At 42.6% G+C, this 15,404-nt stretch overlaps 1 protein-coding gene across 1 annotated transcript in view; it reads left to right on the plus strand.

Moving 5' to 3' along the window:
- The window catches only part of LOC306784047 (protein sidekick-1-like), a gene marked incomplete at its 5' end in the record, with an annotated part of 201,815 nt that overhangs the window by 168,000 nt on the left and 18,411 nt on the right, over nt 1-15,404 (plus strand). The window contains 3 exons of the mRNA XM_079277863.1: nt 258-444; nt 1,429-1,527; nt 4,802-4,996. Coding sequence (XP_079133989.1) covers nt 258-444; nt 1,429-1,527; nt 4,802-4,996 — 481 coding nt within the window. The remainder of the gene's footprint in view (nt 1-257; nt 445-1,428; nt 1,528-4,801; nt 4,997-15,404) is intronic.

A 15,404-nucleotide genomic window follows, 5' to 3' on the forward strand; every position in this document is an offset into this window, starting at 1 on the left:
ACAGACAGATATGGTTTATAATATCCTCCACTGATAATTTGAACTGGACAGGCGTTGATCTCTATATAATGTTTCCACTGTAATACTATAATATTGATTATAGCAGTTTCAAAGATTCACATCTGATGTAGGAAGAAGGCTTGGGACAGTCCTTACAGAGCGTAAACTGCAGGATCTAACTCGACATATTTGATCGATTTGTGTGATTGCGATCACTTGTGTGACATGTATGCCTGTTGGTGTGCGTCTGTGTCCAGGTGTTGTACAGCGAGAAGGACTCAGAAGAACCCCCCAGTGTTCAGGCGGTAGTAGGAGAGGGGAGCGTAACGCTGCTGCTCGGGGCTCTCCACAAATACTCGGTGTACGTGCTGCAGGTGCTGGCGTACACACGGATGGGTGACGGCCCACAGAGCAACCCCATACTGCTCAGAACCAAAGAAGATGGTAGGATCTCTCGCTCTCTCGCTCCGTCTCGGTCTGATCACTGACCTTTCTATCTAGCACTTTGCTCAACACCTTTGCCTTCTTTTTCCTCACCTCTGGAGCTGTTTCTTTTTTTACCCTTCCCATCTCAGTTGTCAGCACAGCCAGCAGTCTTTCCCCCACTTCACTGATCATCCACTGGGTCCAGCTCACCCCTCAGACCCCTTCCACAGCCCAGACATGGAGAACACATAGTGTGTGTTTGTGTGTGTGCGCCATGTGTGCAGATCTCCTCAGTAACGACCATGGCAGCAACCTGGTCTGGTCTCCTTGAATATTGAAACACTTAACACATTCAATGACTGTCAGTTATTGCTTAATCCCTTCTATGATAATCCTTCAGTGTAAAAGTTAAGCCTTTTGCAACTTTGGCATAAGCTTCATGTCTTTAGTTCTACTTTTAGCTACTAATCCTAAAACACTTTATGCTTGTCTTAATTATGCATTTCCAAAACACTTATGATTATGACTAATTATGAATTCTCAAATATGAATCATTAAACACTTTTATAACTACTAAACACACAGTTCTACACTCAAATGTCCGACAACACACACACACATACTGTACACACACTCACACTCGCGCTGACATGTCTTTGGTGGTGTGGAAGATGTACTTTTATCAGGAGCGGTGTGATGCTGAGAGAAAATTACATTTTCTGTTTCGCATCTTTTAGTAGTGCCTCTTAAAAATGCATCAGACACTATATATATGTGTGTGTGTGTGGGGGGGGGGGGGTATGTGGAGAGCATATGCACACATTTGCATGACTCGTTACTGCTTTTCTAAGTTATTAGAGTACAAGCTCTTGATGTTGAGATATTCTCTTTCTCATGACAGGATTCAAGGAGTCCTTTTGTGCTTTTTTTTTTTCTCCTGCTCTTTGTATATTATTACTGTTTCATTCTGCTGCCAACTCCCTTCTCTATTTTTCTCTCCAGTCCCAGGCCCCCCTGTCAGGATGGTGTTTCCAGAAGTTCGGTTGTCATCCATTAGGGTGGTTTGGCAGCCGCCCACGAACCCCAACGGCATCATATTAGGTACAATAACTTTCACACACACACACACACACATTGAGAAGGCAGATATTTTAGAGCAACATTTAAATCATAATCCATTCTTCCACACTTGTAGTGACAATACATTAATTTCCAATTGCTATAGGACAGAGCTCGGCTTATAGAGGAAATGAGTGAGCTGTTTTAAAACATATGCACACACACACACACACACAGAAACACACATCGCTGTGATCTTTCAAGGCAAGGAAGGAAGTAAAATCCGTAAAAAGGAAAAGAGCTGATTCTGTTGTTAAACTTTCAAACAAGGGTCAGCTCTCTCTACTCTCCACTTCAGTGCCGATGTTTGTTGGTGTGTGTGTGTGTGTGTGTGTGTGTGTGTGTGTGTGTGTGTGTGTGTGTGTGTGTGTGTGTGTGTGTGTGTGTGTGTGTGTGTGTGTGTGTGTGTGTGTGTGTGTGTGTGTGTGTGTGTGTGTGTGTGTGTGTCAGTGATCAACAGTGTAGCCGGGGAAAAGGGCTATTATAGTTGCTGAAGCAAGACCCCTTTCCTAATGCAAACATTGCTTCGTATATAAACACTGAGATTCAAACATATCACTTGTTTCTGAAACTGCAAAGCACAGCGTGCAGAGTGAATCAGAGAGAATAGATTAATGAAGAGGAAGAGAAGCGAGGAAGGGGTTCAATTCAATTCAATTCAATTAATTTATTTTTGTATAGCCCAAAATCACAAATTACAAATTTACCTCAGAGGGCTTTACAATATGTACACGTTTGACATCCTCTTGTCCCGGGACCCTCACATCGGAACAGGAAAAACTTCCCAAGGTGAAAGGAATGTGAGAGCTGCTGAGCTGTAAACCGAGAGAACAGAAGGGGAGAGACAGCAGAGGGGAGATGTATGCAGCTGAGAGCAGGGACAGGTGTGTGTGTGTGTGTGTGTGTGTTGCACGGGGGTAGAGAGGAATAGTATTTGTCCACTCAGTGGGGGAGGGAGTCGAGCAGGACGGTGTGAGTGATGTGTGACTGTATCGTAAGGGGGAGGACATTTAGTGCGACACCACTCTGTGACAGAAGGATGAGTGGGAGGGCAAATCTCTCTCTCTCGATCACAGAGACACGGAAAAGTGCATTCCTGCTGTGTCCTTGCTGGGTACGAGGTGTGTGTGTGTGTGCGTGTGTGTGTGTGTGTGTGTGTGCATGCAGCCAATGCGGATACAGATAGCTGTACCGCACCGCTTTCTTTAGGGCTCATGACTGCTTCATTTCTCCTTGGGTTTTCCACCCATAGGGGACTGACAGAGGGTGGACAGAGGAGAAACAAGACCACAGAAGGTGCACAATCTAATTTGGCACAAGGCAGAGAGGTATTGGTGTTTTCACGTGACCTCTAGGTGAATATATTGCAGCCACAAGCTGCATCCCATTTCCAATGGTACATACTAAATATAAGGAAGCTTTAAGTATTTGTGTTCATACACTCAAGTCACAAACTTAAGTACTGGAAAAAGTCAGCATGCATACTAAAAAACACATTGCAATGCTCAAAGGAAATGGCAAAAGCTTTTCAAAGTTACAGTTTGATGCCCGTCGCCTGACGTAATGCAACACTACGTGTTGCCGCACGAAACTGTTTCCAAAAAGGATTTTTCTACACCGTCTGCAAAAATAGTATGCTATTTTATAATTGTACAAACTGTATGGGGAAAAAAAACAATGGCTGATAGAGCATGTGGTGCAGTGTGCACATTAAAGCACATTTAAACACAGAAAGACAAATGCCATTCCAGCAATTTATTAGTGTGGCAATTTAATCAGGGATGGTTGGATGATTATTTTCCTCGGCACGAGAGGGAAACCATGAAGAAAATAGCACAAATTAGAACGGTAAACACAGGAAGTCGATTGATAGAGCAAATCAAGTCATCGTTATTCTCACTTACTTCAATTAATGCATCCATAATCTCTGCATATCTGCAGGGCTTAATAAACATAACAATCCATTAAACATCAAATCAATTGAGATCATAAAAGTTAAAAGTCCTCATTTAGAGGTTGTCTCTTTGTTCAGAATTCCTTCATGGTTTGGAGCATTTTCTCAGCGTTTTAGCGTTACCTGTTCTCTTTAGCTACTCTGCAAGCTTTCAGCTCTGACCTACTTTGTTGTGCAGTAGTACTGCTAAAAATCTAGTAGCATTGTGAGTTTTTCATTAACACAGACACGGTCAGTGAGCGTTGAGCAGCTAAAAGCCAAAAAAAAACGAAATCTTGAATAAATACACATTTTGAAAGCCTTCAGCTATGAAATATCCTGTACATGTTACATCTTTTCAATGCAAAATGGAGATGGGCTTTCACCAACGTGACACTTTGTAATGTAGCCTTGTGTGATAGCAGCGACGACCGAATGATATTCAGTACATAACGCTGCGCTGTGACCCAACTGGCAAGAGGATTTGTTGTCAAGCTGTTATCCAATAACCTTCCACACACTGCGTTCACATTAACATACAATCAGACTATCTGATGAGATTATCACCCACACAACCAGATTAAACCCCTCTGAGCAGATTACCATCCTGACAGTCTTACTGTGAACCTCCGCACACTCGTGTGTGTGTGTGTGTGTGTGTGTGTGCGGATGTGTGTACTTTGTGTACTATAAAATCTTCACATTGAGAGCCTTTGTGAGAGGCCAGTGGCCTGTGGAAAGCTTGGTCGGGGATCAGTGGATTTGAGTGTGTGTGTGTGTGTATGTGTTGAAGGGTGTTAGTGTTATTACATGGCCTACTGCACATGAGACAGAGAAACAGACACAAGCCGTGTACGCCGTGGTTCAAAGGCTGCGGGACAGAGGATGTTTTTACAATGTGTGTGTGTGTTTGAGGGAATGTCAGTATGTGAGCTGTGACATGTGTGAATTATGACTTTGTGTTTGTTTTTGATAACATCAGAGTATAACATAAGGGCTCCATACCGGTACAAACGGCAAAGCAGCTGCATGAATGGAATCTCTTCAGAGCTGGACATTTTCAGGAACTGCAGAAAAGTGTGTTTGTTTGTCTGTGTTTCTGTGGACGTGCAGCTGTGTGACGCGTGGCACTGTGTGGGTATGTTTTCAGGCTTTTTTCCCATCTCACATTGTGCTGTCTTTGATTCCTGTGGGCTCTGTGTTTTAAAGTAGACCACAAAAAACAAAATAACGCACAGAAACACATTCACACACACACAGGACTTTCACACAGATGTCAACCGTCTCCCTCCTCCGTCTGTCTCTCCGTCTGTCCCTCACCAGGCTACCAGATCTCGTACTGCTTGGACAGCAGGGACCCTCAGCGATGGACCACAGTGGAGGTGGGCTCCAACGCTCGACAGTTCACCGTCACAGGACTTTCCTCTGAGCAGGCCTACGTTTTCCGACTCACCGCTCGCACCTCCGTGGGCTGGGGCACAGAGCAGGAAGCCCTGGTTGTTACCACTGAACGCAGAGGTAAAGGACACACACACACACACACATGCACTTGAGCTTTACCTGGTATCTGGTTTGCATCAGATCTGTCTCTGGAGTCTTGCCGATTTGAACCACTCCTATTAAAAAGTAGTAACCTGAACTGGCACGCTGCCACCAACACAGAATGTGCAGAATGTATTTGAGAGGTTTTACAATTTTTTTCGATCATATTTGAACAATTTTATTACAGTATAAAGTGGACACATGGACAGAGAAATAGCATGCGATAAAGGTCCCCAGCCTCAATCTAATCACCTGTATCAACACTGCTTTCAGACATGTAGTTCATTTCATTTAATTAAAGACTTTGAAACCCTATTTTATCAGCTTACTATAAAGGATGTAGTTCTACACACATATTTCTTTCTGCCAAAGGTTGAACAATGTTTCGCTCAGTTGGAAAAAGGTGATTTCACATCCTTCCATTCACCGGTGTGGTAACATTAAAATAATCTGATGGGAGTGTGCCGTTGTTTACTCACGTTGCCAGCACTGTCAATCACATCTGATCGAACCACATTCACGCAGTCCCGATGAAGCAGATTAAAAGAGTTGTTGAGAGTTATATCGTAATATCTGTGGATGTTTTCTTAACTTGAACTTGTGTTGTCGCTTATTACGTGATGAATATTTAATGTTGTAGTGGTGAAATGATAAAAGCCTTAATAGGCCAACAACACTTTGGCATGCCACAGTTGCAACTGGTATAAATGACAAAAGGTTTATATGGAACAGTCATTATGTTATTTTGTAGTTTTACTGCTACGCTGAGTCAAATTGTCAGCTGTGAAAAGACCTACACGGATACACATTAAATGGTTGATGGGTCGCTGATGGAGTAGTTTGCGGAAATAAAAACACACAAAGTTGCTCTCAAGAGTGTGTTCGCACTGAGGAACGGAAGAATAAAACTAAATTACTTTTTTGAATTATCAGCTTCTCGCTCTTCTCTCGCTCTCTCTTTATATTGAAAGACTTAACAGCAACAGTGTGATTCAATTCTGAAGCAGTTTTGAATCGGACACTAATGGAATCAGAATAACAAGTGTGTTCATTTTGCTTCTAGAAACTTACTTACTTCTACGCCGCTGAATAATTCAACAAGAATAATTCAACAACAATAATGGGGTGTGAGGTTGGTAGCTTTGACTAATGTCGGGTAAGATTTGCCTTTTTCGTGCACCCCCACGATATATATGAGTATCATGCATCTCATGTGGCATTTGCACCAAAAGCAATGTAATAATCTGTAATGAAATCCAAGTTAAATTAGAACGATGCATAAGGAAATAAAATGTGTTCAATAAACCAGATTAGACATGAAAGCCTGTAAATGAGCCAATTTAAAGCAGGAGTAACTTGATTATCGTAATTCATTTTGACTGCTTTTCTAAAATGTTTGCCATTTGGAAGGTCCATTGCAGGAACTACAAATGTTTGACGGGTATTTTCTCCCTTTTTTCATTCATTTTCAAGTGGTCGAAGATGATCTTTTGTCATTTCCTGCAGTAATGCCAGTGCAAGTAAGAGTCTGGAAAGGTCAGCTGAAGTTTCAGCATTTTAAAATGTTATGATCTCTGCAGCCCTACTTATGGGGGTGTAATGAGTTGTGGCAGATGTGAAGTCCTCACAGAGATAAAGTTCGAGAAAGAAAAGCAGGCAAGGAGCTTCAGACGTGGAGCTCGGACAGACTCTCAGTGCTTCAGTGACAAGTAGTGCGTGGTTGGACATGCGGAATCCTTTGTTACCGGGCACTTAATATGAGCACAAGATGAAGAATTGATGACCTTTCCTGTGTGTGGGACATTTTAAAAGGAACAAGAAGAAATTACATTTCGAAACGTCAGTAGAGGAAGAGCTGCTTGGCAGTCAATGTAGATATTGAAATGAGCAGGTATTAGCCCTCCTGCAGGGGCTTAATGAGAGTCAGTTCCAACAGCTGCCCGGGGGGTCTGTACCTGACGCGGCAGATGGTCTGTTACCCAGAACCATCTGAGACGCCATAATTGGAAACTGTTTGGATCGGGGCAGGCACTGTCAAAACATATTTGGCGTGTGATTGGATGAACCATTCGTCAGTCACCATCTATAACGAGCTGACTTCAATCCTTCTTTGCTCTTCTTTCAATGAAGAAATCCGATCCAATTCTGATCAAACTGATGCTGTTGCAGTATTTACACTGACCTCTTCAGACAGAGTTGGAGAAAAAAGTTTTGACCTCCCATTATACAATTCGGATGAATTTACCCAAATCTTCTGGCGATCTTCCCCATCCATACAGTGCTGCATGAATGAGTCCTAAAACCCAGAGTCAGCATTTTTGCACTTCCGGTTCCCACGTCCTGAATCCAGTGGGTTTCTTGGATGTTTTTTTGTTTAGACACCTGAAATAAGGTCAGAAACTCTGGATTCGGCTATTAGTTCTGGCAACTTTTAGGACCTAATCATTTAAAAAAGGTGTATTAAAGGGTTCGTAAAAAAAATGCGCTGATTTAAAGATGTCTCTTTCCCAATGTAAGTGTATGGGGAAAGTATTTTTGTGCCCAATGGCATCACATGACGTATCCGGAAGTTGTCGTTCCACCGTTTGGCCACTATCTAAAATTAGCTTGAAAGCCCGCCGCTATTCCTGAGGGCTTGCTTTACACCTGACAAGATGGATTTTATATGATCTTGTGATCCCGCAATTGCTGTGTGATCTCCTGATATCAAAAGAATCCAGCTGCTGTGGAAGCTCAGGGGCTCTGTAGTCACATACCACATAGGTTTGCTATATTGTCATGAAAAAGGATTATTAGACCAAAGAAAATTGTGTCGTTCAGTCGGTTGATACTTGTTGAGTGAGAAAACAAAGATGATCAGCCTTTCACACTCCACTGCCTTGCACCACATAGCACCATGCTCTGATGTGGGTGGGTGAAAATTGTTCAGTTAGAAGGTGAGAAAGAGAATGAGACCGGCATTGTGTTGAAATGGCAGCAGTTGGGATGTCTCTTTTTGCCAAAGGAGAGAGCACAGGCCGAAAAACAAGATGTGAAAGCCGTGAATCTTAGATTCCAAACCAAAGTAATTACTATTGATCAATACTTCTATCAGCACTCTGCATTCATGGTAATTCATTATTTTAGGGCGGCAAAAAGTTGCTAATTTCTTTTGAACATTTCATCTAATCTGAGCAGTCGCTGGCCTCCTCGTAGGGTGTACACCGTGAAAATAAGAGGGATTTTAACACACTCAAACACTGAATATCACAGCCCATGCCTTTGGCAAGATTTAAACAGTAACTCTCCTAAGACCGTTTGTCTCTTAAAACCTGAAACAGAACAGGAGTATGTCCTCCAACACACTGTCGGGTGAGCAGCGCAGTTCTTCTTCCTTCAATTTAGAAACAAATAAAAAGGTGTATTGTCCTCAGATTCAGAGGTTGTGACACTTTTATCTCATCTTGTTCAGACTTCTGCATAAATCAACTGTGTTCATAAAATCACACAAATCAAATGATAAGGAAATACATGAATGTATTTTTATTTAAAGATTTGCGATTAAATTCAATTTAATAAAAGCTGATTTGAGTTTGTGTTGGGAAGTTAAACAGGTCGTAATTCTCTTTCTAACATATATTTTACATTGCTGTAACTTAATTTGAGTTTCTCTCCAAAAACTGCATTTTACAAAATTTGTGTCGGTGAAAACAACAAAGGAAAAAAAACAATTCAGCAATTTAACAATTTGAGAGTAATGCATGCAAGGCAATTCAATTATTAAAATGAAAATAAAAGTTATAACAACAGTAATAGTAGTAAAAGAGCATGAAATAAAAGCCGTATTAATCAAATAATAATAACATGCTGTCCGTATTCCTTCGAGCAGGCTAATATAATCAGTTGAAGAAGAGACGGATGGAGGACAGATTTAACTGCCGGGTTGTGTTGAAGTTTGACCGAGAACTATTTCACAAAAGAGGAAATACCACTTTAAAAATGAAGTTACAGCGGCTCGGTTGGCTAACGCATGAATAACTTTGGTTTGAACGTGTCTCTCAGCCTTTGAAATATGTCAGACCTGATCTCTCTCTCTCCAATTTCCTCTGTCAGCCGGCACCGAGTATGTCTCGTAGGCTAAAGGCAAACGTCCCTGTATTAAAATGTGACAGTGAAGTCATTTTTTTTTTTTTTTTTTAAACCTGAAATCACGATGTCAGATATTCTATTCAGACTTATCAGCCGGTGTAGTGCATTTTAATTGGATCTCATATCATAACATCTGTGGCATCATTATTCGGGTGTCTTATTAAGAATAGAAATCAGTGGATCCCTGTTCCACTTCACTAACGTAATGGCCCATTCTCACTGTGAGACAGACAGAGCAGCCTAATAGAGAGTTCTTTCTGATGATGCTGAAGAGACCAACTTAATCCCCAGAAAAAGAAAATAGTTTTTTTGAGTGTGCGTGAGTATGTGTGTGAATGAAAACAACTCCCTCTAGAGAGATCCATCTATGCTGATGTTTGTCTCCAAGAGGGTGATAACTGACACGGTAATTACGTATATTAGCATTTTTAGCAGAATTCATCCCCTTACAACCATATATGTTCGCTCCTCCAGCATCAAAAGCATCTCTTCTATCTACTTCACTCCACTTCTATCACACTCCCCCCCCCTCTCCTTTGCGTCACAGTAAGCAGTCGTGTAAGTGCTGAAAGGGCAGCACTTGCTCTGACAATTATGAGTTTGTTATCAGAACATGATCTTCACCGTGGAGCGGAACAAGAGGAGAACAGACAGGGAGACACAGATGGTATCAGGAAAACAAAAGGGGGAGAGAATAGTCAATCGTGAAGAAGAAGGGCGCGCGGGAAGAAAGGAGTCAAAACAGATTTAACTCAAATTACTTGTGATAAGGAAGAAAAGCCTGTGTGTGTGTGTGCGCGCGCGTGTGTGTGTGTGCTTGTTTGAGTGTATAAGTGCAGATTAATTAAACCTTAGAGAGAATCGATAATGCTTTAATTTCCAGACTGAATCGATAATCTGATGCCACTGAAATGAACAGTTCTGCCCCCCAACCGTGTGTGGGTGTGTGTGTTTGTGTGTGTGTGTGTGTGTGTGTGTGTGTGTGTACGCACTTCTCCTAATCACACAGCTTCTGCCGACACAGTTGTACAAAGATACTGACTCCCAGGGTCATATTTTATCTTCTAATTGAAAAGCGAATACACAGACAAATACGAACACACACACACACACACACACACACACACACACACACACACACACACACACACACACATCTGTTGAGAAATTGCTTCTTTGATGCTGCTGTGGTTCGATGTCTTGTTTCATTGAAACATCTGAATTGCAACAGTCACACTGGTGCATTTGTGATGTAAATGGCGGCTGCCCCCTTTCCTGTGTAACAAGGTATTCGCAGCTATCATCACGGTCCACGATAATCTCAGTTTGCCCAGGTGACAATGTATGTCATCACGTTACAAACAGGAAAGCTGAATGAACGAGTTGAGAAACATATGGTATGCAGATCTTTCTGAACAGGGCTCTCTGCAATCAGCACATTTAAATGCTTCTAAAAAGGCCCTTTCACACAGAGCGCTACAAAGGCACTCTGCACTCTGAAACGCATCATTTCCAATGGCTTGCGCTGCACCACCACGGCAAAGCGTGGGTGCAGCGCGCCACTTGGCCAGCGCAGTGCAAACCACGTGTGAAAAGCCCTTAAAAGTGTTCGACGTGTAATGGAGAGCATGATCACTGCACATACAAAGATACACACATGTAAATGTACATCTTGGTATGTGGTGACACAGTCACAAAATGTTAACGACTCAATTAGTCAGGATTGTATGTATGAACGAATGTTTCAAATGAAATTGATCTATACATTTGAATTTGTTGCTCTCTTTTTCCCTCCCATGCTTCCACTTTATCGCCACTGTGCTGATCCTCTCGTTTCTCTTCTTTTGTTTCTTTGCCACGTGTTACGGTAGTATTTTTACCTCATAACAAAGGGGAGGCCGGAGCCAGCCATGTGGCCGGCTTTGTGCCGTCGACACGCTGCAACAATAACGCTACCCAAACTGGTTTACAATTATAAGGAATTTAATTCCACTGATGTAAGCACGATTACAGTTATACATTGGAGTGTACACTCCTATGACATATTAAAACAATAAAACCCCATTTGCAAAAAACCTCAACTCAGCTTCTCAGGTGAAAAACACGTCCGTCCTCCGAGAGCCATGACACGAGAGAGGAAAAAGGCTTAAATTAAACCTCCCACATCTGTTCGATAACACCTCCTCTCCATTTATCTCGATTCCTATTGGCTAACTTCCAGGAGTGTATTCGGCTGTCTGCCCCTGAGTCTAACACATTCAATGACTGTCAGTTACGTTTTAAACCCTTCTATAATAATCCTTCAAAATAAAAGTTATACTTCTGCACTTGGCAGAAGTTTCATGCTTATGTTTATCTTAATTATGCATTCTCAAAACCCTTATGATTATGACTAACTATGAATTATTAATTATGAATTATTAAACACTTTTATTATATCTACTAACTACAGTTTTTTACTCAAATTTCTTACAATTCCCCCCTAACTCACAGTTCACTGTGAGTTAGCTACTCGAATGTAGTTAGTTTTTCAAATGTCCCTGGAGACCTCCCCCCTACTCAATCCAGGGAGAGGCTTCCTATCTATCTAAACAGAGGCAAACAATTCATGCACACAGATATCATTTCAAGTATTTCTGTTCAGTTCGTTTCAAAATTGAGTCCGTAGAAGGAAGACGAAAAAGGAAAATTTAATCCGTAAAAAAGGGAAAAATTGAGTCCGTAAAAGGAAGACAAAAAGGAAAATTTAAAAAGGGAAAGATAGAATCCGTAACAAAGGAAAAGATCGACTGCGTTGAAAATCACTGCCTTCCATGTCTTGGGGCTGGCAGGATCAGGATACAGCCTGTAGGCTAGAGAACACATACTGAGAAGCCTTGACTGTTCTTTTACACCTGTCAAAATTACATTTCTTAATCTTTACACCCTAAAATCCCATTATAACCCATTAATTAAAAATAAAATCTCAAATTACTCATCCAGAACAATCAGTCTATTTCCCAAATTTCCAATATCTCACCGGATGTGTTAGAAGTCCATCTGGGCCTTTATCAGGTCCTTCAGGATCTCCGAGAGGATGGTCAGGAACCGCTTGTGAAGTTCCGCTATGGCACCGCTGGTGGCCTCATCTAGACTGTGGCCATCAGAAGCTCCAATTCGTCCTCATCCCCGACACATAATTGGTTGCCCTGGACTGGTGTCTGGCTCATCGGTGAAACAATAAACCCCTGTAGAGGTCCACGGATGCACGGGAACCCCCATCCACAGACAACTCGGAGGCTTATGATGACAGCACACAGAATAATTACGATTGCCAAAAATGTATGTTTTCACTGGCTAAGCATACTTCCCAACCAGTCGGTGAACGGATCAGTGACACGAGAGTTGTCTGCTAGCTCTTGGCTGAGTGCTGTCAGTCCCTCCAGCTCCCTGGTCACCGATCCATCAGGAGCTGTGTTATTCGGAATGAAAGTGCAGCACGCAGACCCAAACATCTGGCACACGCCACTTTTCTCTGCTAAATCATCTCTAATGCCATTCTGTTCTGCAAGGTCATTAAACTAGTCTTCGCCAGCTGTGCATGCAGTCCTGATATGGCGTCACTGGTGAAGTTTACTAAACGATGTTGGTTATAGTAAATGTAGTTGATCCAATCGACATTTTTATTAATCATCACCCTCTGAGAGAAAACAGATTCTAAATCTGCTGCTATTTGATTTCTGGCTTGAAAGTCATTAGACACCCCCCTTGGCAGTCTTATGACATCTTATGTACACTTGGTCATCAAAGGCCCCCTTCGGGCCGCCGGCATCTCTTTTGGATCTTCTGTTAGCATGTGGGCGTGGAGAGATGAGTTCTCCATAAGTTGCATCAGTGACAGGCAAGATATAGGTGACTGTTGCTACAATTTGCTTTAATTTGCAATAATACTACCTACATTGGGCCCCATAGCTGTATCTGAGGCTATACAATCAAATGGACCCTCTGTAACTTTGAACAGAGGTGGGGTATTATATTCTACAGGTGGGTAATGCCAGTGCAGCCTCTGACAAGTGTGTTGGAGGGGCAAAGTGTCATCAGTAAACAGAGTTAAAATACAACTAATTCAGGACTTAGGAGTCTGAATCTTGAAGGAACTGGTGTTGCTAGGGGTCTAGATCCTAAACACACAATACAATCTGTACTACTGGCTTGAAGCCGTATATTGTACCCACCATAAATTCCCATCTGCCATTCCGGTTTCCACCCCTTACCTCATTCTCTGCGTCAGTCGTATGTCGAACCTGGTCTTTTTACAGGCTTAACAATAATCCTAATGAGCCCTTGTGGGGCAGGACTATCAGTAGCCTTTCCCTGTACTACGTAAAGTCCTCAGTCAGTCAATTTAGGTAAGTCTTAAGGATTACATCTACCCACCCCTTTTCTACACATGTGATAAGAAGCTGGGGCATTTAACATCTTTAGTCGGTCTTTAAGACCTGGGTTGGGGTCTTTTCCTAAACCCTCGCCACCTGTATTCATCGTTGCCCATCCCCAATCTTCACAATCACAGTTATGATACGATAACAGCTTACCATACTTATTTGTGGCGGGCCCACACTCGTCAGTTATGATGCACAAGGTTTTGGACATCCACCCGTAGATGTGTTCATACCTGGGACCGGAAACGACTTCACAGAAGTCGACCTGGACCGTTGATGTTGTACCTTCTTTGAACGTAAGAGTGAGAGTTACATTTTCATAGGTGAGTGTCGTCGGAGAAGCCTCTCTACGTGGTCTAAGATCGGTTTGATTAGCTACTGAGGCTAAATGTCGAATCCTGATGTAGTCATGCATGTGATCTGGTTCCTGTCTGTGGTTAATTCCACATACTAAGAGGGAAGCTACTGAAATCAGGAAGAAAGCAACTACAGACTTCCATAACCCACTGACCCTAGAGTCTCCTAATGGACGCCCTCGCTTAAACTGTGGGGAAAACGTCATCTTCAGTACTGTCTAAACCCCTCTTTTGAGGTGTCTTTGGCTTCAAATTTTCCTGTCTGATGTTCAATCCTGTCTCTGCGAGTGTCTTACTCGTTACCTTCGCTGCTGCACAGTGAGTGAGGTGGTGTCATGTGAGGTTGCCAATACTACCTCCCATGGACCGGTCCACCTTGGTTCACTCCACTTGCGTTTGTGGACTTTTATCCACACCAGACTGCCTGGTGACACATCAGCCTGCTTCCTTTCGTCAGCTGCTGCTTCTGCGTTTGTCACCTGAGGAAACAACACTCGGCTCATGTTAGTTAGAGCTCCCGTATATTTCTCAATTTCTAGAGTTAGCAAGTCTAGTTGTGGTTTATCATGACGTTATTAAATCTCATAATTTGTGAGTAGCACCTTTACTGAAAACGATTCTAAATGTGGATCTACAAAATATGTTTGACACCTTACCATAAATGTTTGACACCTTACCATATCCCCCCTTCACCTCGATATCTCTGCTGTAAGGGATCACATGGCAACCATCTATGTATCTTGCCTATACAGTGAACCCCCCCCATGGTCCTGGTGACAGCATGGGCATCTGTTGATGTCTCATGGGAGGAGGTCCAGCTGGACCTGGTCGTAGGTGCTGCTGATGTTGTGGTGGGAACGGAGCATGTTGTGGTGCTGCACTGATCTGTCTTCCTCTCCTTTTATGTGGGCAATCTCTTACCCAATGACCTTCTCTCCCACATACGTAGCACACTCCTTTACTTACAAGACCCCCACGCCCCCCTTTATCGTTACCTCTCCCTCTGTTGGATGCACCACTTCTGCATCGTGGTGGGGGCTGATTGTACACCACCGTGGGGGCTGGTACTGCTAGATTTTGTTGCTGCTGGGCTTCTGCTGCTATCATCTGTTTCTTGGCCTGAACTTTTCTATTTAATTCTCTGTCGACCTCTGCTACTTGCAGTTTCAGCAGTCGCCGCTGCATGCTCTTTATATCCTCGTCTTCTTTACTTTCTGCTCGTCTTTCCTCTATCTGCTGTTGCAAATCTTTTCTAATGCGTTCTACTTCTGTTACTTCACATTTTAGTCTTCTTACCAGTGCTCCTACTTCCTTACTCTGCTTCTTTAATGTAAACATTATGCAGCCTAGGAGTATTCAAATGTGTGTATTAAATGTGCATGCTTGTCATCACCTGAATCAAAGTCAACTCACCCTCTGTGCTGTATGGCGTGTGGCCGCTGACTCCAAAACTGGGATCCGCTCAACCACGCACCTTGA

The sequence above is a fragment of the Melanostigma gelatinosum genome, assembly GCF_949748355.1.
Source record: "Melanostigma gelatinosum genome assembly, chromosome: 11".
NCBI lineage: Eukaryota > Metazoa > Chordata > Actinopteri > Perciformes > Zoarcidae > Melanostigma > Melanostigma gelatinosum.